Genomic DNA, 24,586 nt, shown 5'->3' with positions numbered 1-24,586 from the left:
CTTTTCCACATTCTGCACATTTGTAGGGTTTCTCTCCTGTATGAATTCTTTTATGTTGAATAAGGTGTGTACAATAGGTAAAGGCTTTGCCACATTCTTCACATTTGTAGGGATTCTCTCCAGTATGGATTCTTTTATGTTGAGTAAGGATTGAAAACTGCTTAAAAGCTTTGCCACATTCTTCACATTTGTAGGGTTTCTCTCCATTATGAATTATTTTATGTTGAATAAGGTGTGTGAACTGGGTAAAGGCTTTTCCACATTCTTCACATTCGTATGGTTTCTCTCCTATATGAATTCTTTTATGTACAGTAAGGTTTGTACACCAGGTAAAGGATTTGCCACATTCTTCACATTTGTAAGGTTTCTCTCCAGTATGGATTCTTTTATGTTGAGTAAGGTTTGAGGACTGGGTAAAGGCTTTGCCACATTCCTCACATTTGTAGAATTTCTCTTCTCTATGAATTCTTTTATGTCTAGTAAGGTGTGTGCACTGGGTAAAGGCTTTGCCACATTCTTCACATTTGTAGAGTTTGTCTCCACTATGGATCCTTTTATGTTGTCTAAGGATTGAGGACAGCCTAAAAGCTTTGCCACATTCTTCACATTTGTAGGGTTTCTCTCCAGTGTGAATTATTTTATGTTGAGTAAGGTGTGTGAACTGGGTAAAGGCTTTTCCACATTCTTCTCATTTGTAGGGTTTCTCTCCCATATGAATTCTTTTATGTAGAGTAAGGTTTGTACACCAGGTAAATGCTTTGCCACATTCTTCACATTTGTAGGGTTTCTCTCCAGTATGGATCCTTTTATGTTGAGTAAGGTGTGTGCAATAGGTAAAGGCTTTGCCACATTCTTCACATTTGTAGGGTTTCTCTCCAGTATGGATTCTTTTATGTCGAGTAAGGTGTGTGAACTGGGTAAAGGCTTTTCCACATTCTTCGCATTTGTAGGGTTTCTCTCCAGTATGGATCCTTTTATGTAAAGTAAGGTTTGTACACCAGGTAAATGCTTTGCCACATTCTTCACATTTGTAGGGTTTCTCTCCAGTATGGATCCTTTTATGTTGAGTAAGGTGTGTGCAATAGGTAAAGGCTTTGCCACATTCTTCACATTTGTAGGGTTTCTCTCCACTATGGATCCTTTTATGTTGTGTAAGGATTGAGGACTGGTTAAAGGCTTTGCCACATTTGTCACATTTGTAGGGTTTCTCTCCAGTGTGAATTCTCCTATGTATAATAAGTTTTAAGCAACAGTTAAAGGATTTTCCACATTCTTCACACTTGTAGGATTTCTCTGTCGTATGAAATTTCCTATGTCCAGATACATTGGAGCTGTGATTAAAAATTTTGTCACATTCATTAAGTTTGAAACTTTTCTCTCCAGTATGTCCTGTCTTGTGTATATTTAGATTTGATGATTTGCTGAAAACTTTTAGACACTTACATTTGAAGATTTTTCTATGGCAACTTGACAAACCTTGCGTAAGACCATTAGAACATACTTTCTGCTTCTTACACTCAACGACACAATCCCAATCTCTTTTTAAGTGTACATTTTCAAGGCCATAGCTTCCATATAGTCTCATTATTGATTTCTGAAATGAGTCTTTTATGCCCTGCTCTGGCAACAGGTCTTTGGTGGAATGGGAAGACAGTTCTGAAAGAAATGAAAGTAAAAAAGTATCTCAATAACTAGACTCAGGTGAATATACATCTCAATTTGAATATACAAAAGTATAGAAAGCACATTAGCAATAAAGCACACTAGAATACCACGGTATTACTTCCATCATAGATGTATGACCTTAAAAATATACTTACAATCATGATTCTTTTAGAAATTATAACTGCTAATTGTTCATAGCAACCGAACTTAGAATAACACCAAGAACCACATGGAAGGGGATTGAAACTTTGTTGCATTTACCCACCATAGCCCTTCCTCCATGCTGATACTGAGTTATCACTTTAGTAGAAAAATCCTATGTCCTGGACTTCCTATCAAAAGAGAATGAAACTATGGGCACATGTCCACACATCTGTTTTTTTATAGCCTTACCAATGGCTGGTTTCTATCTCCCAGGACAACTATAGAACTCTCTGGGAAAAAATATGCCCATATCAAGAAAAAAATTCTGCATTATCATAATGATGGTGCAAAATACTTAATTATGCTATAAAATTTGAAAGGCAAAATAAAAAAATGATCATTTCCATGTGATAATTTATATACATTATAGAAAGACATAATTATTAACATCAACATCATAAAGGTGAGGGCAGAGATAAAGATTAAGAATTTTTGAGGCCGGGCGCTGTGGCTCACGCCTGTAATCCTAGCTCTTGGGAGGCCGAGGCGGGCGGATTGCTCAAGGTCAGGAGTTCGAAACCAGCCTGAGCAAGAGCGAGACCCCGTCTCTACTATAAATAGAAAGAAATTAATTGGCCAACTGATATATATATAAAAAATTAGCCGGGCATGGTGGCGCATGCCTGTAGTCCCAGCTACCCGGGAGGCTGAGGCAGAAGGATCGCTCAAGCCCAGGAGTTTGAGGTTGCTGTGAGCTAGGCTGACGCCACGGCACTCACTCTAGCCTGGGCAACAAAGCGAGACTCTGTCTCAAAAAAAAAAAAAAAATAAAAAAAATAAAAAAAAAATAAAAATAAAAAAAAATAAAAAAAAGAATTTTTGTATGCAACCGAAGTTAAGTAGTTATCCATTTAACATAGTTTGCAAGTTCAAAAGATTTTACATAGTTCTCATAGTGAACATCATAAAAAATATTCATAGAAGCCGGGCGTGGTGGCTCACGCCTGTAATCCTAGCACTTTGGGAGGCCGAGGCGGGCGGATTGCTCAAGGTCAGGAGTTCGAAACCAGCCTGAGTGAGACCCCGTCTCTACCAAAAATAGAAATAAATTAATTGACCAACTAAAAATATATATAGAAAAAATTAGCCGGGCATGGTGGCGCATGCCTGTAGTCCCAGCTACTCGGGAGGCTGAGGCAGTAGGATCGCTGAGCCCCGGAGATTGAGGTTGCTGTGAGCCAGGCTGACGCCACAGCACTCACTCCAGCCTGGGCAACAAAGTGAGACTCTGTCTCAAAAAAAAAAAAAAAAAAATATATTCATAGAGAAAAAAAAGAAAGCTAGGCAAAGAAACAAAATATGTCACTAAAAATCAGTGAGGTACAATGCAGGACAGAAGGAAAGAAAGAAAAGATAATGATAAAAGTCATATAAAACAATTAAAATTATATAAATTGTAAATCCTTCCTTTGAGAAAATTATGTAAATATTTATGTGCTAGTGTTTCTAGTCAGAAGACACAGTTAAATAAAGGGATTTAAAAAATCCAACTACATTCTATCTAAAGCGACCTGACTTCATACCTGGTGAGAACAATAGACTAAACCTGGCAGAATATAGCAAGATATATCAGGAAAACATTTAGCATCTAAGAGCAGTGGAGTTAAAAATTATATTAGGCATATTATTTTGAAGTGAAAAATGTTATAATTCTTAAAATATAGTTTAAGTCAAAACTGTGACAAGAGACAAACAAGGGCATTAAATATTAAAAGTGGTCATTCACTGAGGGCTTATGAAAATAATACATATATATGATATCTATATTTATCTCACATCAAGGTTTTCAAGTATATTTTAAATAGCATTGAAATAATTGAAGCAACACATAGACACCAAATAATAGGATATTTTGATACTCCAATTCCAATAATAAACCAGTCAAATTATTAATAAGAAAACAAAAGATTTGAAAACACTACAGAGCAATTAGACCTAACAGATGTATTGGAAACACTCTACACAACAATAGTAGAATATACAATCTTCTTGACAGCTCCTAAAACGTTCTTCCTAAAAAGCTACCTGTTCAGCCACAAGTCTTACCCAATTTTAGAGAGTTGAAATTTTACACACTTTAATTTTTGACTAGAATGGAATGAAACTGAAAATGACTAATAGAAGAAAAATAGAAAAATTCACAAATATAGGAAAATAAACAACACACTCTTGAATATGTTCTTCTTCAAGGGAAGTAGACCTAATGTTGTGAAGATGTCCAAATTGAGCAATTCCTTTCAAATTCTCAATTTCAATTTTTGAATAATAAAATAAACACCAAACTATTCCTTCAGAAGTTTCATTAAATATAAATTGTTTAGACTCTCTAATGAAAAATAAGATGAATGTATCAAAAAATACAAACAGAACCCTACAATATGCCACCTACAAAAGCCTTCCTTTACCTCTAAAAAGTCAAACTGGTTGAAAGTAATTGTAAAAAAAATCTACATAAAAAATAAAACGAGGATATTTTGGCCATAATTAAAGACAATACACTTTAAGTCAAAAACCTTCGAAAGTGACAAAGACTCTTATAAGGAAAAAATGGGTCATTTAGGAGAAATCTATGGCACAGAATACAATTAGACAGATATTATACATGGAATGTACATATTTTAGCATAGAGGTTTTAAAAAATATATTCTATATCAGGGCTTCTAAATATATTAAGAAAATATGAACAAAAGTATGGACAGAAGTGTGGCAACAAACACCTAGCAACACACTAGTTATAGAGACTGCAAGACCTCACTTTCAATGATGAATATAAAAATTTGACAGAAGATAAATAAGAAAACAGATATTGGAAAAAAATTATAGACCAGTTAGATGTAAAAGATATTTACAGAGCTCTTCAGTCAAAAGCAGCAGAATACACTGTAGTTTCAATCATACATGGCAAATGCTGTTAGGACACTTAAGTCTCATGAAGTTGAAGAAACCTAAAAACATACCACATATATTTTTTGACATAAATGAAGTGGAACTAGAAATCCAAAGCACAACTGAAACTGGCTAATACGAAAATATGTCAAAATTAAACACACTCTTTAATGCATTCATGATCAATGGTCAGATGATTTTTAAAAGTTAAGATGTCAATACTATCCACAGTGACATACAAATTTAATCAATGTCTATAATAGTCCTATCATACTTGTTTTGAAGATATATAAAAATAAATTCAAAAGTGTATTGGAACAAAAAATAGTCAGACTGTTTTAGAAATACAAACAAGGAGGAATAGCACTTCTTGATTTAAAAACAAATCTACAGGAATAAAATAATGAGCTACTGGCACAAAGACAAATAATGAGATGAAACAACAGAATGGAGAACCCAGAAATAAACCTTTGTGTCCATGACAAAATTTAGGTTCCTCAAGATTGCAATGACCATGAAATGAAAAAGAAGAGTCACTTCCACGAATGTTGTAGAAAACTGAATATTTATGAGAGAAAAAAATGATGTTGGTACCTTCCCTTCCACTATATAGAATATATCTTAAATAAATTAAATACTAAAACATAAGAAATACATGTATAAAACTCTTAGAGAAAATATAAAGGAAACAACATGATATTGGTCCTGGCAGTGTTTTAGCAGATGTAACATCAAATGCATAATCAAGAAAAAGGAAGAGAAGAAAAATGTCATTCTATCATTCTTCAAATTTTCTGCACAAAGGAAAAACTCAGTGGAGTCAGAATGCCTCCTACAAAATGGGTTAAATAGATGCAAATCACATATTTGATAGAAGTTAACATTGTGAATCAGTAAACAATGATCAAAATTCAAAAACAAAGGTGAATAACGTTACTAACAAATGGACAATAGATTGATCTCGCATTTCTGCAAAGAAGATATACTTATTGCCAAACATAATTTGAAAGCATTCTAGAAATTGTTAATCTTTAGAGAAATGCAAAACAAAATCACAATGAGATATCACTCCACACCCATTAGATTGAGAACTTTTAAGTAAATAAAAGCATATGCAGATACATACATATGGTGAGAATGTAGAAAAATTGAAATGCTACTATGTTATTCTGAATCTTTGATTCTAAATATTATAAAAATTGAAATATAATAGATCACAAATTTAAAATACATTAGGAGAGCAAATCAGCTATATCGTGGGAGGGGAAGGATCCACTTGTTTTTTTTTTTTTTCCCCAAAGAACAACAAAAATTTGGCAGCCATTGAAGGACAATTACAATTATCTGAATTTGAGGACTCAAATGGAAGGTCATTAAACTCTAGTGGAACCATAGATCTGGGAGGGTCATTTTGAGTATTCAGGCTCTCATCCAGCTGACAAACTTAAGGACCCATTGTCCTCAATACAGACTGCAACATGGGTCAACCATCTTGGATACACAGAGTCTCCAATGTTTCCCTGTGACAAAGTGGGAGTGGTGCTGCTCATCCAGAGACTATGGGAGAGACAGGCGTATATGCAGCCATTGAAGCAGACCTCAATAACTTGGTCTTGCTATCATCTGTAAAGTAGAACTGTGACTCTACTACAGCAGTCTCAACTATAGTCCATGTCCAGTTCTTTCAGTGCATAGATCCACACAGTGACCTGCAGAGACTCTTCCAAGGTACTCCTTGGGAGCCACGCCCACCCACATATATGGGTTTAGCCCCAAAATATGCAGACTGAAATGCACAACCATGCCCTAGTATGTGTCATACACATCAAAATCCTGAAGGCAACCAGTATACCCAGCAACAAGAGAGGATAGAAAATCACCCAAGCCCTTTGGAACGGGCCCACCAGATGCAGACTCCACTGAAGAGCAAGCGGCAGTCTTGTGACCTAGCTACAGCAACTCTTCATTGAAAACCTAGTTGAGAGACCTTTAGCCTTAGTACTCAAAAGAAAAAATCTTTACCCTCCAAAACCAGTTTATAAAATCTGGAAAATGTATTTAATTCTTCACATGCACAGATACCAATATAAAAATAATGTGCAACTTCTCTTAATGCTTCTATACTATCATAACACTACAAGACATAAGTACAAAAATTAAGCAAGAACATGGCAAGAATCCACTCATGTTAGAAAGAAAAAAGTAAAAATTACACTATTTGCAGATGATATTATCTTATATATCAAAAACCATAAAGAGGATAGGAAGAAAGCTTTAAAAGTAATAAAACTACTCAGTTAAGTCACAGAATGTAAAATTTACATACAGATATCACACTGTATGTAATACACACTAATAAAGTAGAAAATAAAAAAGGAAAACAAACACTCTCATGTAAAATACCATCAAAATAATAGATTCCTAAGAAATATATTTAACCAAAGTTGTTTAATAAAAACCCTTCACACTGAGTACTATAAGATATTAATAAAAGAAATTGAAGATGGCATGAGAAAATAGGAAGATATTATCCAAAGCAATGTATACATTCAATGTACTCCCTACCAAAATTCCAGGGGCATTACTTGACAGTATTAACCAAAAAATCCTAATATTTGTATGCTATCACAAATACCATTGATGACCCCTAAACAATAAGGCAAAAGGAGAAAAAAGGTTCCAGCATCACACTTTATGATTTCAAAGTAAATTTTAAGGTGAGAGCAATAAAAACAGCAAAATATGCACATAAAAACCGACACAAATAACAATGGAAGAGAATGGAGAGCTCAGAAATAAATTGAAACACATAAGGTCAACTAACATTTATCTAGGCTTTAGGAATGCACGATGCAGAAAGTATGGCTCTTCAATGCTTGGTGCTGGAAAACTGGATACTCAAAAACAAATGAATAAAAGCAAACTATTTTTTCTTATATGATACCCCAAACTAACTCCAGATATAATAAAGATTTTAAATGGAATACATAAAACTGTAATGTTTGTAAAAAAAAAAAAAAGTATAAAGGAAAAGAAGAAATATGGGAAAACCTGACATAAGACTTGCAATTTTTTTTTGTATATGATAAAATAAGCACTAGAACAAAATCTGAACAATTTTGGCTGCATCAAACTTAAAATCCTCTGCACAGCAAGGAAAAAAACAAAATAAGAAAACATATAGGACAAAAGAAAATATTTTCAAATTTTATATTGCATAATATGTTAACACCCAAAATACATAGGAAACTCATATTTTTCAAATGCAAAACAATGTCATCACCCACTTCAAAATAAGCAAAAGTTGATGTAGATTTTTTTCAAAGAAAACATACCAGTTTACAACAGGAAACACGAAGAGTAACTCAGCATCACCAAAACATCATGTAAACACAAATGAAAACTATGATAAGGTATCACCTCACAACTGTTAAAATGACTAATGTCCACAAGAAGAGACATAATAAGTGAGGACAAGAGTGTGCAAGAAAGCAATCCCTGTACACTGTTATTGATTGTAAATGGACAGTGTCACCATAGAGATTTGTTAAAAAATGTAAGTAATACAACTGCCTTGTCATTCACCATTTCTACCTATGAGTATAACCATGAGAAATCAGTATCTTAAGAAGATTCTGCACCTCCATATATATCGCAGCATTATGCACATTTGCCAAGAAAATGGAAACAAACTAAATGCCTGCTTATGATGAATAGAATAAAAAATGATTGTACAAACACATAGCATATACTATTACTAAGCCATGAAAATGATAAATATCCTGCCATTTCAACAACATGGATGTACATAGCAGGCATTATGCTAAGTAAAATCAGCCATTCCCAGAAAGATAAATATTGCTATGGATAATGATTTTTAAAAAGTTGAATTTACAAAAATAAAGAGTACAACGGTGGTTTCCAGGGTGTAGAGTCAGGAAAAATGAGGAGATGTTTAAGAGTAAAATCTTTTAGTTATAAGATGAATAGATCTTGGAGATCTATTGTATGGCAACATGATTAGGGTTATTAATAATGTTTTATATGCTTAAAATTTGTTAAGACCATAGACTTCTCTATTAATAAATTTTCTCAGTATAATTAAATGGTAAATATGTGAGATGATGGAATAGTTTATGCCCTTTATTATATTGTTTTACCATTTATACACACATCTGATCACTACAGTGTGTACAATAAATATATACAGTTATACAATTCTTATTTGTGGAAACTTCCACCCATTAAACACCCCCCACACAGAAATATATGCACACATACACACATATGAATGACACAATTCTGATGCTACTAAGCAGGAGGAAATTATGGAATATAAGTTATCAAAATATTGTGAATCTATTGGGAGTATAAATATATTCACATATGTGAAGCACTGAATGAGACAGATTATTTAGGAATTCTATAAGGTGAGTGTGCAAAATAAACTATATTATCATTTTGGTATTTGGCTATAATAAAGTTGAAAATTTACTCTTATTTATACTAGAAAAGATTATTTAGAAGTGAAATAACATTAGATTTTCTTATATTTAGGCAGAGGCGATGCATTTGTACAAAGTTAGTAGCCTGACTTTCTGTAGACTTGCCTCTGAAAACTTAGAATTGGAAATTATGATGCATAAAATATGACTATCTGTCCCTAGGGTGTCTGGTATTACAGAAACAAATCCAAATATCTCCACTGTTCCCCTTTACACATTTCAGAAATGACCCATCAAAAGGAACTTAAAACATGGAGCTGGGCATGGAGGATCACACCTATAATCGCAGCACTTTTGGAGACCAAGCAAGAAGGATTACTTGAGGCCAGGAACTTACACCAGCCCTAGTAACATAAAGAGATTCCATTTTTACCAGATAATAATAATAATGAAAAATAATGGCTGGCCATGGTAGCTCACACCCATAGTTCTAGCTACTTGGAAGACAGAGGTTTTAGGATCCCTGGAGCCCAGATGTTTGAGTTTTCAGTGAGCTATGATCAGCCACTGTACTCAAGAAATGGCAGGAGAGCAAAACCCTGTCAAAGGATGGTTTAATGTCGTGGTCTTCAAAATATGCACAGATAGTCCCATAACTCCTAAACAATACAAATGCTAATAGATAATGTAGTCCCTTATAAGCCATCACAAGAAGTATGGCTCTCACTGACTTCTAAGGATGATCACCTCATGGGTAGAATTCTTAGAGAGTTAAAGAGTCTGGGACAAAAGATGTCCTTCTGGAAGATAAAGAGCATCTTACACAGGCTTCTAAAAATCCTTTCCAACTGAACAGAATATTCCAAGCCACTTTTTAATATCTGCCTTCCTCTTTGAGATATACCTCTCTAACATTTGTTATGTGCTTCACTGAATCTCACCTACCTGGGTATTTAACTGTTGTTTCCTCTTTCTTCATAATCCAGGGCTCTATCCTTTGCTCCAGACATGCAATCAGCTCTGGCTTTGAGACAGCAAGACCTGTTTCATTAGAAAAATTTCACATGACTCTTACTGAAGACTTTCCAATTACTAATGCAGTGCTATCCTTAGTAGACACAACATTACAGAAGATTCGATAAAATACCTTTGCAACATATTGTTTTCTCATAGACCCTGTAGAATGACAAAAAATTATTTCTAATTTATGACGAGAGCACCAATTCCCACTAGCACCAAATAAATAAGAGGTGGAAATTCTATTCTAAGGTGCAGGCAACTATTATATACCCTGATTTCTAGAGTAACCACTAATCTAGTGTGAAATATACATATTGGCCCAAGAAAGGGAAAGGTTTAAGATAACGAGACATCTAATAATTTTATTTTACAGAACAACAATATTCAAAGTTTCTGTAAAAGCATGGATATAAAATTCATTCATGTAAAGTAGAAACCTTTAAGAAAGTATCTACAAAAATAAAATAATGTCCTTAATGTGGAATAGGAATTTGGTATATATGTGATCCTTACCAAGGGAGACCAGGTTTCAGTAGTTCTCCAACATCACATCCCTATACAAATTCCGCTGAGCATTGTCAAGGCATGCCCACTCCTCTGGAGAGAATTCTACAGCCACATCCCTGAATGTCACCATCTCCTGTAAAAAGACACATATTTCCCAAGTGGCCATAGAGAGAGTTATTCACTTGACTACAAGGAAAATGAGTTATGAGAACTGTTTCTGACATATGAGTGACTGGAATTATCCAAAAAGATATTTTCTAGCACATTGATATTCTTGAATATATTCTCTTATCCACTGGAATGAGGATCACAAAAGATCTATGAAATTTTGTGCATATGATTCTGCTATGGATGATAAAGTATTTAATACAAAATTAAGGGCCTTACAATGGTAATATAAATTTATGGGTGTTATATTTATATCACCTCAATAAATTGTGTATATTTCTCACATGCAGGATCATAGACAGAAGGTATCACCTAATTTTTACAAGTACAATAAGTAACTGGAGATTTTGTTAAAATACAGCTTCTGATTCAGATGATCTGGGGTGGGGTCTCAATCTCTGTATTTCACATAATATAACTACTGACAACAATGCTTCTTGCCTAAGGAGAGTATTTTGTCAATATCCGGAAAGTGGTAGACTTTGAATTTATCTCAGTTCATCTGAACAGAACACAGATAATAGCCCTCATTTTTCAAAGCAAGCTATAAGAAGAAATTAGAGCTTCTAGATTAAATGTAATGGCTCATGCACATCAGTCAGTAAATCTCCACAAGACACTTAATGATAAAGAAAAAAAACAATTAACTTTATATTGGATGACTCTGTCAGAAAGCACCTTAAGCAAGTGAATGAAATTAGCATAACTTTAGCAGAATAAATTGGTGTTAGGCATTGTTGCAAAGAGGAGGATACAAAATCACTGCTGGGATGGTAGTGGCCAACAATATGTAACCATGAAGAATCATCAGATTTATGCAAATTTCAGATACAGATACTTCCCATGTTTTATCTTTAATAATGTATGTAAATACTTTAGCATCATACGGAGCAAGTCTTTTATTTTATAGTTTTTCCATAATTTTCTGGTTATCTTAGGCAATCAATCCTATCTTCTTTCTGAACTTTCCTAATAATATATTACGTAGAGATGATGAAGCATCTAGATCAAACTTTGAGAGTACCTGTTTCCCTTCCTCACTCAAATCCAAAGACTCTATCCTATCCCCAGTGGGAATCTCAAACATTCACATTATTCTATCTTTACCTCTCACGATGGGAACATTTTTAATATTATATGCCATATATTTCTTAGAAAACATGGTTATTGTAGTAACAAGCTTGTGGGAGAGAATGTACAGCAGGCTCTGTTATATAGGAAGGAAGGATTTCCCAGAGAACCTTGACTACCATAAGAAGAAATAAAAAAATGTAGTTACAAAACTTATTAGGCATACACATCAGAATTAAAGAAGTAAAGGTTTACAAGTTCAAAAAATTTACATTCTATATGACTATCTGGAAGAAATAGTGGACACAATGCCAAATCTGGGACACACTTACCTGATAACTAGCCATTTCTTCTTCTTCTTCTCCTACTCTGAAATTTCTTTTCAGGTGAGATTGTGTAGAACAATTACAATTAAATCTTTAGACTGACCTGAAAGGAGTCAGCACAATTTATTCACTTGTTTACACAATATTCACAAGCAGGAGGAACATAAAATGCAGAAAGGCTACAATCACTTGTTTTTCGTCACAGGAAAGATTCAGCTATGATCAGCTCCTTCATGGAGACCAAAATGAGAGGTTTTCCTGTCTTTTCTTCTGGATACCTGCCTCTGCCACAGGTGCCAGGAGTTTCTGCCACAGGAATGGGAATCTGGACCACACTGATCTGCCTCTACCAAACTCAACAGAGAAGAAACTGTGACTTATCTCTGGTACAAAGGCTAAACTCAATTATCATGAATGTATGCAGGAGTCCTATTGCTTGACAACAGTAACAAATTAGAATTACTTGGGGCACAATTAAAACCACATGGATGTTCCCACCCAGCCCAACAGGCAGGTGATGGTGTTCCTTCAATCTAGCCAAGATATCCTAATTGAAAGCCTGGGCTGAGAGGTAATTACCTTAAAATTGTCTCTGAAACATCACTGTGAATATAAATCATGTAGTACTGTGGGCCTCACTCTGAGAAACGTGGTCAGCTGGTGTGGAAGGGGTACATTCATTGGGTTCTTTGTCAGGTCCCCTTTTAGTGCTGATGTCTCTCAACCTAGATCCATTATTAGTAGCACTCAGGTAGAGAAAACAAGCACAGCATACATACTGCCTTTTGCCCAACACTCATCACAACATACACTTAATTTACAAAGTGAAGAGCAGCATAATGCAATGTACACTGAGCATGTGCTATGTGCTCAGAAGTATGATTTTTTGCACTGTGAAGAGCATTTATATAGTGTGATTTAATCCTTGTTATACCAGAAAGATAAGTAGTAAGTGTGCAATAATTTACAGAAAAATTTAGATGTGGTGCCATTCTTTCTATTCTCACATAATTATGACACTACACAAGATCTAGAAAATTCTTTACACTCACTCCAAATAGGTCCTTTCAAAATCAACTTACAAGTCCATGTTGATCTCTTACACTGAAGCATTTGTCTCCCCTGAGATTTTGGTCCTTCCTCAGTCCATAGTATGTCACTGTCTTGTGAATTTCAGGTTCAGGCCAGGTCTAGTTTGGATTGAACTTTTGTATACTTTGCTTTTACAGAGAGGGAATGAAAACAGGAAGAGAAATTACTCTTCAGAAGCTGCTCTAATGCATCCCGAGGAAACATGGATTCAGAATTCAGAGCTGCAGATTTAGGTCTCTAGAGAGGCATGAATTCAGAAGGACTCACTGCACATTTCCTTGCACTGGGGCAAGAACAAAAGGCAGAAAGGGAGTTTGTGTGTCCAACCCAGAGCTCATTATCTTGTTCCTGTTTGTGTCTGAGCCCCATGGTCTCTAAATCCATTTCAGTGCTAAAGATGTGAGATTCATTTAGAGAAAGGATAGAACTAGTGATTATTATCCTATGAGAGTATATTCATAGGAATCTCTTCTAAGTATGCTCTGGGGGGCAATAGACACCAAAGAGGCCTAGAGAACTTACTGTGTGCAGGTGTTGGGACAGTGAAGCTCTGTGCTGCAGAGTTGCAGGTTATAGACTGGAAGCTCAAGCAGGAATCTAGTGTTCAAAGCCCTTCTAATTTAGAAGTGGTGGGCACATTTTATGTTTATGTTGCATTTTTTAATTCTGTTAAGTGTTCAGGAAATATTAAAAGTCAAGAGTCTCCAAATAAGAAAACCTCTCCACAAAGTTAAAAGGGAATTAAAAAAAAACCCTTTTATTACTCAATTAAAGCAGAATGTGATGTGCACAGTGCCAATCCACTGAGAGATTGCAAAAGGACACATAAAGTCGTTCCTGTATATAACTAAGCATATTCTAACTTTTACATACATGTTATCTAGATAAATAATAATTAGCTTTGAAGAAAGAAGTCTAGACAGCCCTATTTGTCCTAATCAGTGCACCATAAACTTACTGGGTAATTAGTGAGACTCTGTTTTTGATAATTGGTTAAATTCAAATAAAAAACAAGCTTCTGAAGTTAATGCAGGAGGAGATAATTTTGCAACTTAAAGCTAGGTGCTCACTGAAGTTTGGATCCCATCTTCACATGGAAATTGTGGGATAGGGAGCTATGTCCTTGATATTTCATTTGAAAGTGATGTTTCTTGGTTTCAGAAAAAGCATTTCTTTAAAAAAAACCTTTTAAAAATCTTTCAAAAGGATTTACAAATCTTAAGAAGATAGTTAGTATCTCTAGTCCTTCTTGGGACAATGGTGCCCTGTTTTGGTGCTGTTTCCATCAATTGCTCCAGCTGTGGAGATGGATAAGGCTGCCATTCCAATTTGGTGCTGCTCCACCCTTAATTCTACCCTGAGCCACTTTTACACCTGAGGAAGGAGGGAAAGTTTTATCAATATAGCGTTTCCCCAGCCAAGACGTAATAAGATTTGCAAAGTGACCTAGGTTATCCTAAGGGTAATGAACATGTCATTACCCTTAATCTGCATTGCAGTTCCCCCTCCCCTGTGGGCTTTCTTAGAGGGAGCTCCTATAGTTTGATGAAACTTTCAAGACACCTGTTGATTATTTGATAAGCACCTACACCTCCGAAGATACAAATTCTGATGAAACAAAATTAATGATTTACAATTTTAAAGTAAAAAAATAAAAACCACCCAAGAGCCCATCAATTCATGAGTGGATTGTTAATATTGGGCATATGTTTACAATGAAATATTACTCAATTTAAGAAATGACAGTTAGCTGGCACTACTTATATTTTACTCAATTGAGTGAGCCCAATATCCGAATCTAAGTGACACAAGATCAGAAGAATGGGGCTTCACATATACTTGCCATCAAATTGGTACTGACTGATTAACACTACAGTGCTCAAATGGTGGTGGTGCTCACCAGGGATTCAGGGCTGGGGGGTAGACATCAAAGAAAAAAACACGACTGGTACCCTCTTAATTTACTGAAATACAAATAAATTTGGCTGTCCTGATTTATTTTCACAGCAAAACAACATACAAGTGTTTCCTTTTCTCCACATCCTCACCAGAACTTAGCATTCATCATATTGAGAATAGGCATTCTCACAGGTGTGGGGTAATAGCTCACTGTGACTTTAACTTTCATTTCCATGACGATTAGATTGGTTGAGCTTTTTGACATATAGCTGTGGAACATTCATTTCTGATTTTTGAGAAATGTCAATTAGTTTTATCACATCTTTCCCAAAGTATGCCTAGATAAAATGATTACACTGTGTCCAACATTTACATATACAATTATTTCTCAAATAAAAGCAAAAATATAGCAAAATAAATAACAATGACCAAATAAGATGATTGCACAGGAATAAGAAATGGATATTTGATATAGTACACAAATAAGCCACATTCCAAATATATTATATTGGAGTACAAATACAAAAATGAATAAAAGGAAGAAAATGACCAATTTACATATCGACTTTCAAGACAGGATCATTTCTGTGTGTCTATTATCTGTTCTTCAAAATATCTGGCTTTATAGTTAAATGCATATGAATGTCTCTCTACATATGGTAAACCTACCATTTTAATGTATATGTTTCATTGTTTTAGATTTGGATTTTCAGTGGAAATTTAAATATGTCATATTCCCTATTTTCTGAGAGCTCTCCTGGGGGCTCAAAAGACATCCACGTTTGTCAGATTGTAGATGAGAGGGTTTAGTATTGGCATTAGGATGGTGTAGATGCAGTGACCACTTCTACTGCCCAGGGGAATGAGACTGTTCCAGAAGGTACTTGGTAATGGCAGCCACATAGAATAGGGACTCCAGGGGCATGTGAGAGAAGTAAGTATCCCGGGTTTCTATGTGCCCCAGGCTTGAGACTGTCACCAGTCGAGTGGACAGTGTAAATAAATAAGAGGCCATAATAGCTAAGATAGGAGGGAAGAGAAAAATAACACCATGGATAAAAAGACCCTTATATAGAGGAAAGTGTCAGAAGAGACTAGTTCAAATACAGCTGGGATCTGAGAAACAAAATGAAGACCTTCCTTGGAAGTGAAGTAATGGAAAGTCAGAGGGCAGAGCACATGGATCAAGGCATTTAGCACTGTCCTCAGCCAAGATGAAAGCACCAGGAGAACACAGAGAACATGGGGAATGTGGATGGGGTAGCACAATGGGTGACAGATGGCCACATAGCAGTCCTAAGCCAGGACGGCCAGCATTTGACACTCTGCTGCTGACAAGGTGATGAGAAGGAAGAAATGAATGCCAAAGTCAGTGAGAGAGATGTGATGATCCCTAGAGAGGAAGTTGAGGGCCATTTGAGGAACAAACATGAACATATACAATTGTTACATGAGAGATGGCTTGCTGATCCAAAAATATATAGGGCAGTGGAGAGGTGGGTAGGGCCAAATTAGGAGGATGAATGTGGTGTTTCCAGAAAGGACCGGGAGTTCCAGCATGGTGAGGACAAAAAGAATCGAGGAATCCTGGGTTCTGCGAAACAGGCCTATAGGATGACACAACCCTTGATGTCAGGTTCTTCTGCTGTGCTTGTTCCTTTTTTGTTAACTTTGAAGACAGTTTGAAAGAGCATCATGTTCACAATCTGTACATAATTACACCAAATTAAGTCACTTAAGGCACTTTCCAGCAATTCAAATTCATTTTTGCCTTGCCCTTCTTCTTTTAGTTTCAGTAAATAATTACATTTGCATTTCACCAGGATTTACTAAGGAATCATAAAAGAGTTCTAGAATATGACACTTGACACATTGGAAGAGAGGGTACAACCACTGTTGCCTTTGAACCTGTAGTTTTGAAATATTTTTTCCTTAACTAAAGTTCTAGGAATTGAAATCCACTCACAATTATACTAAACATTCTGAAGAAATAAATGCAATAAAAATTTCACTGTTTCAGTTACACTCGACATTTTTCAAGAGCTAAATAGCAATATGTGGTTAATGACTACACCTTATACTACAGCATGGATACCAAACATTTTGAGTATTGAAGAATGTTCTCTTGGATGCCAAACAGAAACCAGCCATGGGAAAAGGCAGTACTGGCCTATACATAAGACAAACCCACAAGACAGCCAAACAAGTTTAGTCAAAAAAGATCTACACTCAGGAGTGTACATGGTAACAGAAGAGCAAAATCTACATTCATCCATTCAGGTCATAATTCCTACTGCACTGGAGAAAAGGCTGGAAACAAAACAGAGAAGGCTCCTAGACTCCCTGAGCTTTCATTCTGTTTGTGGTGATTCACACAAATATATACTGTCAGATAAATGTAACTGTGAGGGAGAGGAGTAAAGCAGGATAAGTGGAGGGAGAGTTCATGGTGGGGTGGGGTGTGGGTGATATCTCCCTAGGGAGATCCATTTGAGCAGGGGCCTGGATAAAGGTAGTGAGTGCACTGTGTGAGGATAGGTGGGTAGAAACTGAGAGTGAGGTTGGTGAGTTGTGGCTCAACTGGAGTGAGCATCATGGAGAGTAGAAGGAAATGAGCAGAGGTCAGTAGAGAACAGGGTCCTTATACTGTTTATCTCAAACTCCTACCAGTAAAATCTTTGGGGCATGCACCCCTAATTCATGCATATAGAGAGTCTTTATTTACTAGTATCAGTATATTAGCAAAGCATCATCACTACATTTAAGGATACAAGTAAACATCAATACAATTTCTAATATTCTCTCACATTACCACAATGTATCATTTCCCTGAGGGACAAGAAGTGAGCAATTGTTCTTCCCTATATTGTCCTAAAGTTGCCAGAAGGGATTAATTAAAATTGCTTGAATGGACCAAATTTTTGCCACTCAGGATATAGCAATATTCTTCACAGCCGAAAGCTCCTATAAGCAGTGCAAACACTTCCATAAAAAAGCCATTTGGAAAAAAGTGGTAAAGCATACTTATAAGTACCACTTTTGGACAAATCAAGCTCTTCTACTTGCTGTATAAATTTGAACAAGTTCTTTATGCTGACTGACTCTCAGGTTTCTCATTTGTAAAATGGGAATTGGACTTAATTTTTTCCTGAAATTTGTGACTGGGGGCTCCTAAAGAAAACCAGGTATGTTATAAGTAAAGAAAACACACTATATTTTATCTCTGTAGTCAGTCTTTTATGGACTGTAGTTAATTAGGCACAGGAGATGGGGACAAAGTTTAGGAAGAAAAAAAAACCAATGTTTGCATAGGTAAAGTAGTAGAAAATGGCATGGTGTAATTACGAATTCCATTTATTTGTAAATGGTGAGAGAGCATGAGACATGTGTAGGATCCTTCAGCAGTGGTTGGTGCATAGTGGATACTTAACCATTTATGAAAATAACACAGGCAGAATGATGAAAGAGATTATGGAAGGAAACTATTAGGAATTAGAGTTCGATCCTAAGGAACTTTCTATACTGATTCTGAGAGCTCAGAAACCGTGGGAGCCACTGAAGAATTTTGTGAGGGGATTGCTGTGATAAAACTGGCATTTAGCATCCCTCTAGCTAATAGAAGTGTAGGGGATGGGTTGCAGGGGCCAACTTTCAGGAGAAAAGCATAGTGTTGGGAACCCAATCAGACCAATCAATGTGGCAGTGACTGGGGCCCTGCTGAGGCTTTGGCATGAGGAAGGAGAGAGGTAGATTCAGGTAATATTAGAGGTGAGATGAAGTGCACAATGGTATTTTTTTTACTGAGGTAGGAACATATGAGTCAGGTAACAGAAATATTAAGGAATCGATGGGACTTAAGCCTACTTACCATTTCTATAGGAGCATCGACTATAGTTGACAGCCACAGATGAAAACGGACAGCTGAGGATGGACTTTAGCCAACAGCCCTGATAATGAAGGTGCACAGCTGAGGTAGACTTTAGGCGACAAGCAAAAGCTTTTACTTTTACAGCTTTTATCTCTGTAGTTGCAGTGTGTATGTTCAGCAAATAAGTTACTAGAAATCTGTGACCTTTTAACAAGTCCTTACTATGAGTTATTATAGTTATTTTCCTAAAGCTGCCTATAATGTAAAGCAAGCTTTCAGTGCTTTAAACCTTTCCTCATCACACAAGAGCAAAACGGATTCGTTATCAATGTATGGCTCAAACTATCAGGCCGACTATTAGTGCCAGCAGAGGGCAATGTTTAACGGACAGTAAGCACAGTGCCAAAGTGGTTAAGAGAATGGAGTGAAGGATAGGCCTTGATAATGATCCTTGGGCTTTCAAATTCAGAGGATGAATGATTGGGTGTCTTCTGCTAATACAAGATGATCTGAAGTACCACACAGGGTGTGAAAGAAGGTCCAGAGTGAGCCTAGCTTTCCACCTGCTAAGTGTGAGTATGGGTTGCCCAGGGAAGACAACCACCTCTGGGTGGTGGTTTGTCGTGTGGACCTGAAGCTGCATTTTAGCACTTGTATCATTTAGGGGCAGCTGATGTGACAGGACTAGATAAAACTGCCCAAGAAGTGTGCGCAGTGAAGAGTGGAGGGTAAGGTGGTTTTATCAGGGGAGCAACACAGGCCTAGAACCTACTACCTGTGAACTTTCAAAGGTCTAAAACAATATCAGAAGCTTGACGTAAAACCTCTACCTTGTTAAAATCAAACTAAAACACAAACAAAAAGAAAACATAAAAACCTTGCAAAATATAATTATTTGCAAAGAAATATTATCAAAACCCATTATGCTTTTTTTCCTACAACATTATTGAATCACATTGCAGATGAATTTTCATATAGCTAATATGTGTAATGTAATGTGGAATGAGACCCCTTCCAAATTTATTATTTTTGAAGTCTATGAAAGAGGTTGGGGTGTGCAAAAAGGCATCTTCTCTTTCGCTGGCACCTGCAACCCCCATCCCTCAGCCCCTAATGCCTCCTTCCTGGGCTGCCCTATCCACTCTTGCCCATTGTACCAATCACCACATCTCTCACTTTTGGAGGGGATTTCTGTAATGTTGAGTATAGCCTTCCGGGTTAGTAGATCTTTGTGGTACTTTTCCCACAAGATTTAGTTCTTTTTTAATTTTTTTTTAAATTTCAGCATATTACAGGGGTAAAAATGTTTAGGTTATGTATATGGCCTTTGCCCCACAGGATCAGAGCTTCTAGTGTGTCCATCCCCCAGATGGTGAGCACTGCAACAATTAGGTATGCATATTATACCCATCCCCTCTTACACACTCTCATCCCAATGACACGGGATCAATTTAGTTCTGATGAATATCATCTTAGATCTCCTTCCTCCTCTGGTTGCCATGGTGGCCTCGCCACTGCTTGATCCTGTCCAGGGCTCTCTCCATACTCTCTGACAATTGGCCTGGTCCAGTGTCTTTTGCTGTCCCAAGACAAAAGCATTCCTGTGCTACTACCCTGCTCGGGTGGAGCTCATTCAGGTCACCCATTTTCCTGTCTGCATCCGTTCCACCATGTTCTCATCTCTCAGGATCTTCTTTCATGCCCCACCCTCTTTTTGCTCCACTCACATGCCCTGGCTTCTGAGGACCTGCCTTGTTACTAGAACTGCCCGTGAATACTGCCAGGAAAGGGCTTGCTGTGTAGGGCAAACCCACAAGGTAATGGACATAATATTGGACCTCAGCTTGGATATGTATTTTCTAAAATAGATTTGGAAAAGGTCTAAAATCTCTCCCACTTTTAAGCACTTTACATAGAATCAAAACCCTCTAGCCCTATCTGACAAAAAGCAAAAATGAAAACAAAAATGGGGGTTTCATGACTGAGAAAACATTCTGGCCAATGTGGCCAATATCACCAATGTTATAACATAGACAGAATAACCCTGTCCTATTCTAAATCACTTGGTGACTACATAGGTAATTTAAAATTTGAAATTCTGGTAAAATACACCCAATATAATATTTGCCTCCTTACACATTGTTAGATATGCAGTACAGTAGTGTTAAGTATATTCACACTATGGGAAAGAATTTCCAGAACTTTTTTACACCCATTAAACATAGCTCCATTTCTCCATTCTTCCCATCCTTGGCATCACCATTTTACTTTTTGTTTCTATGAATTTGATTCTTCTAGATACTTTGTATAACATAGTTTATTTTTTAAACAGACAATAACAAAAGTATCTCCAGCAGAGAGAAAGAAGGAACCCCTGGTTTTAGTAAGTACCTAAATAATGACTTTAAGGCTTGTGATTTTCCTCAGTGTATTTTTATTCATTCATTTATTAATTCAGGAAGCAATGTGTTCCACAATGTGTTTAGGACTGAAAATCACAGTGTTGAACATACGAGCTCTGTGGACATTTCTGCAGTTTTAAGAGTCCAGCAAGCTATTCCATAATTCCTCTCTTATTACCTCCTGCTCTTTGACCTTAAGGCTTCCTCCCTCCTGTTTTTATCATCTGCCTGGAGAACATATACCCAATATTTATAATGAGCTATATGAAATCTTTTGCAATTTTTTCCAGACTCTATGGCCCACAGTTTTATGTTTATTTGTGCTATCCTCTACCTGAAATATATAGGTACTTTACCAAATGTATTTTTATATGTAAGTTACTTAAAATCAACAAATCTATCTGATCGATCTCTGCATTTCTAATGCCTGACACAGTATGGAGACGTGTGTGTTGAGTAAATGTTTGCTGGCTGACTGTGTGTATGACAAGTCAGCACTGCACTTTTATTCTTCTGCTTATATCATTACATACACCATTGGATCACTCAGAAACACAAAAAGATTTCATTACATGCTGGCTGAGCTATATCAGAAACTCATACCTGAGTTTCTTTGTCTAGCAAGGACTACACAGACCAATCAAGTCAAGGCTGGTTTATTGAAAATATCAACAACTTGGATAAACTTCTAGTTAGATTAATCTAGGGGATAAAAGAAAAAAAGAGAAAACACAAATGACCAATATAATGAATAAAGGTGGAACATCATTAAAAATCATAGAGATTTAAATTTATTATAAGGAAATAGTCCTAACAATCTCATCAATAGATTTGACAGCTTAAGACAATGGATAAATTCCATAAAGATATAAATTTTTAGAAATCATGAAACAAGAAATAGAAAAGCTGCATAGCCTTCTATGCTGTTTAAAAATCAAATTTGACAGTAAAAACATTTTCTAGAGTATAGCACTCTGGGTTCAAATGGCCTCATTAGTTCACCTATTAAACAATACAGGAGTCCCCCTTTCTCCTTGGGAGATATATTTTAAGACTCTCAGTGCATGATTGAAGTCACAGATATATACAAAACCCAGTGTATACTTTGAATTTTTTCTATATGTAGTTTTTATAATTTTTTTTTGAGGCAGAGTCTCGCTTTGTTGCTCAGGCGAGAGTGAGTGCCCTGGTGTCAGCCTAGCTCACAGCAACCTCAAACTCCTGGGCTCAAGCAATTCTTCTGCCTCAGTCTCCCAAGTAGCTGGGACTACAGGCATGTGCCACAATGCCCAGATAATTTTTTCTATATATATTAGTTGGCCAATTAATTTATTTCTATTTATAGTAGACACAGGGTCTCGATCTTGCTCAGGGTGGTTTTGAACTCCTGACTTTGAGCAATCCTCCCGCCTCCGCCTTCCAGAGTGCTAGGATTACAGGCGTGAGCCACTGCACCTGGCCTATAAATGTTAATTTATAAGTCATACACAGTAAGAGATTAACAGTAATTAACGTTAAAATAGAGCAATTAAAACAATATACTATCATTATTACTCTCATGATCTGTGTTCATTATTAAGTAAAATAAGTGTTACTTGAAAACACACACTTTGGTACCATGATAGCCAATGTGATATAAAAATAATAAAAAATGTGGCATATACAATGTGGACAGGCTGGACAAAGGGATGATTCACATTCCCAGTGGAACAGAGTATGGGGGAGAGTTGAGGCAGAGCTCTGAGGAGATCAGTTGCTTTTCTCCATCAAGCCTGTTCCCTTAGATAGGGGTCGCTACAGAGAATAAGAAAATTGATAGGAAATAGAATAAAAGGATATTCAGAGACTAAGGTCCAGTTTATAGTTTTATATAAAAACATCACATGAAACAGTGAGCTTACTCAAGAGACTAGACATATACCCATGAATGTCTAGCAATATGGTTAGATTTACATAGGTTTTTATAATCAAAGATATCAAATATCAGTTTTCATGGTAACATGTTAAATATCAAGGAATGCAGTTATATGGGAGACATGCAGTGGGTTGGGGTCAAAATTCTTCTCAAAGGGTTTCAATTCTGTCTGGGTGAACAAATAAGTACAAAGTCTTTCAAGGGCTAACTTCTAAGTTCTAAGAGGTAGTCATCAATTAACAAAGGTATAACAAAAGAGGTATAGTGACCCTATATTTTTTTGATCTAGTTGTTGTGGACTTAAAGGTAGACAGTCAGGGGAGAACAGGGAACAGATCTCTATAAACAGGTTGCTTAGAACACAGAGGCATGTCTCTGGCCAAAGGGCACTCATTGTCTCTGGGTCCCCTCCTGCCTTGTATTTTAAGGAAATACACTGTATTTTAAGGAATACACTGCCTTGTATTTTAAGGAAACAGGGAAGCTCACAGGTATTGAGATACCAGGAATCCTTTCTGGAAAAAATCCCTACCGGAGCCATGAGAGCCCTCCCTTTATAGCAGCTTCTGATAAGTGAACTATTGAGTTCACACATTCCTTCAGGGCTAAACCCTGCTAACCCCTGTTTCTGTCTTTAATATAGTAACATAGGGTGATACAATAAAATAATGGTCTTATTAGATACATCTCATTAATTCCTCAATCATATTTTTTCCAACATATTCCCCCTTTTTATTTTTATTAGAAATGAGTTGATTCAGTTGTATGTCAATGATGGTGATGTGTCGATCCTCTGACTGCTGTTTTTTTTTTTTTTTGGAGTTTTTTCAGTTTATAAATAAGCACAAGTAAATGAGTAAAATAATGTTAAAAGTTATTATGGTGGAATTTTTATAGATTTTAAGTTGAGAAAGTGGATCATCTGACTAATAATATCAACCTTGGAGGGAAAATTTAGTTTGTGACTGGAAGTATTTAATATATTTCCCAAGGAAATAGAGTTTGATTATATATATATACACACACACACATACGAGAGAGATTATATACAGATATATATATATATATATATATATATATATAATCTCTCTCTATATATAATCTCTCTCTATATATAT

At 36.1% G+C, this 24,586-nt stretch overlaps 1 protein-coding gene across 1 annotated transcript; it reads right to left on the bottom strand.

Moving 5' to 3' along the window:
• Window positions 1–688: 688 nt before the first annotated feature.
• On the bottom strand, window positions 689–10,775 carry LOC105858394 (uncharacterized). The gene is made up of 3 exons (XM_076005407.1): window positions 10,734–10,775; window positions 10,146–10,241; window positions 689–1,656 (listed from the first exon to the last, which is right to left on the bottom strand). The coding sequence occupies exons 2-3, from the start codon at window positions 10,177–10,179 to the stop codon at window positions 689–691; spliced, it is 1,002 nt and encodes a 333-aa protein (XP_075861522.1). The 5' UTR covers window positions 10,180–10,241; window positions 10,734–10,775.
• Window positions 10,776–24,586: the final 13,811 nt, after the last annotated feature.

This window comes from Microcebus murinus, chromosome 8, assembly GCF_040939455.1.
Source record: "Microcebus murinus isolate Inina chromosome 8, M.murinus_Inina_mat1.0, whole genome shotgun sequence".
Classification (NCBI taxonomy): domain Eukaryota; kingdom Metazoa; phylum Chordata; class Mammalia; order Primates; family Cheirogaleidae; genus Microcebus; species Microcebus murinus.
This window is presented reverse-complemented; position numbering and strand designations above follow the sequence as displayed.

What these genes read in the sequence shown, in the direction of transcription:
- LOC105858394 (XM_076005407.1), bottom strand. Translation starts at nt 10,179, where the DNA reads ATGAAGAAAGAGGAAACAACAGTTAAATACCCAG. An exon ending in AACAACAGTTAAATACCCAG is followed by an intron (nt 1,657 to 10,145) that starts GTAGGTGAGATT and finishes CATTTCTTTCAG; the next exon opens with AACTGTCTTCCCATTCCACC.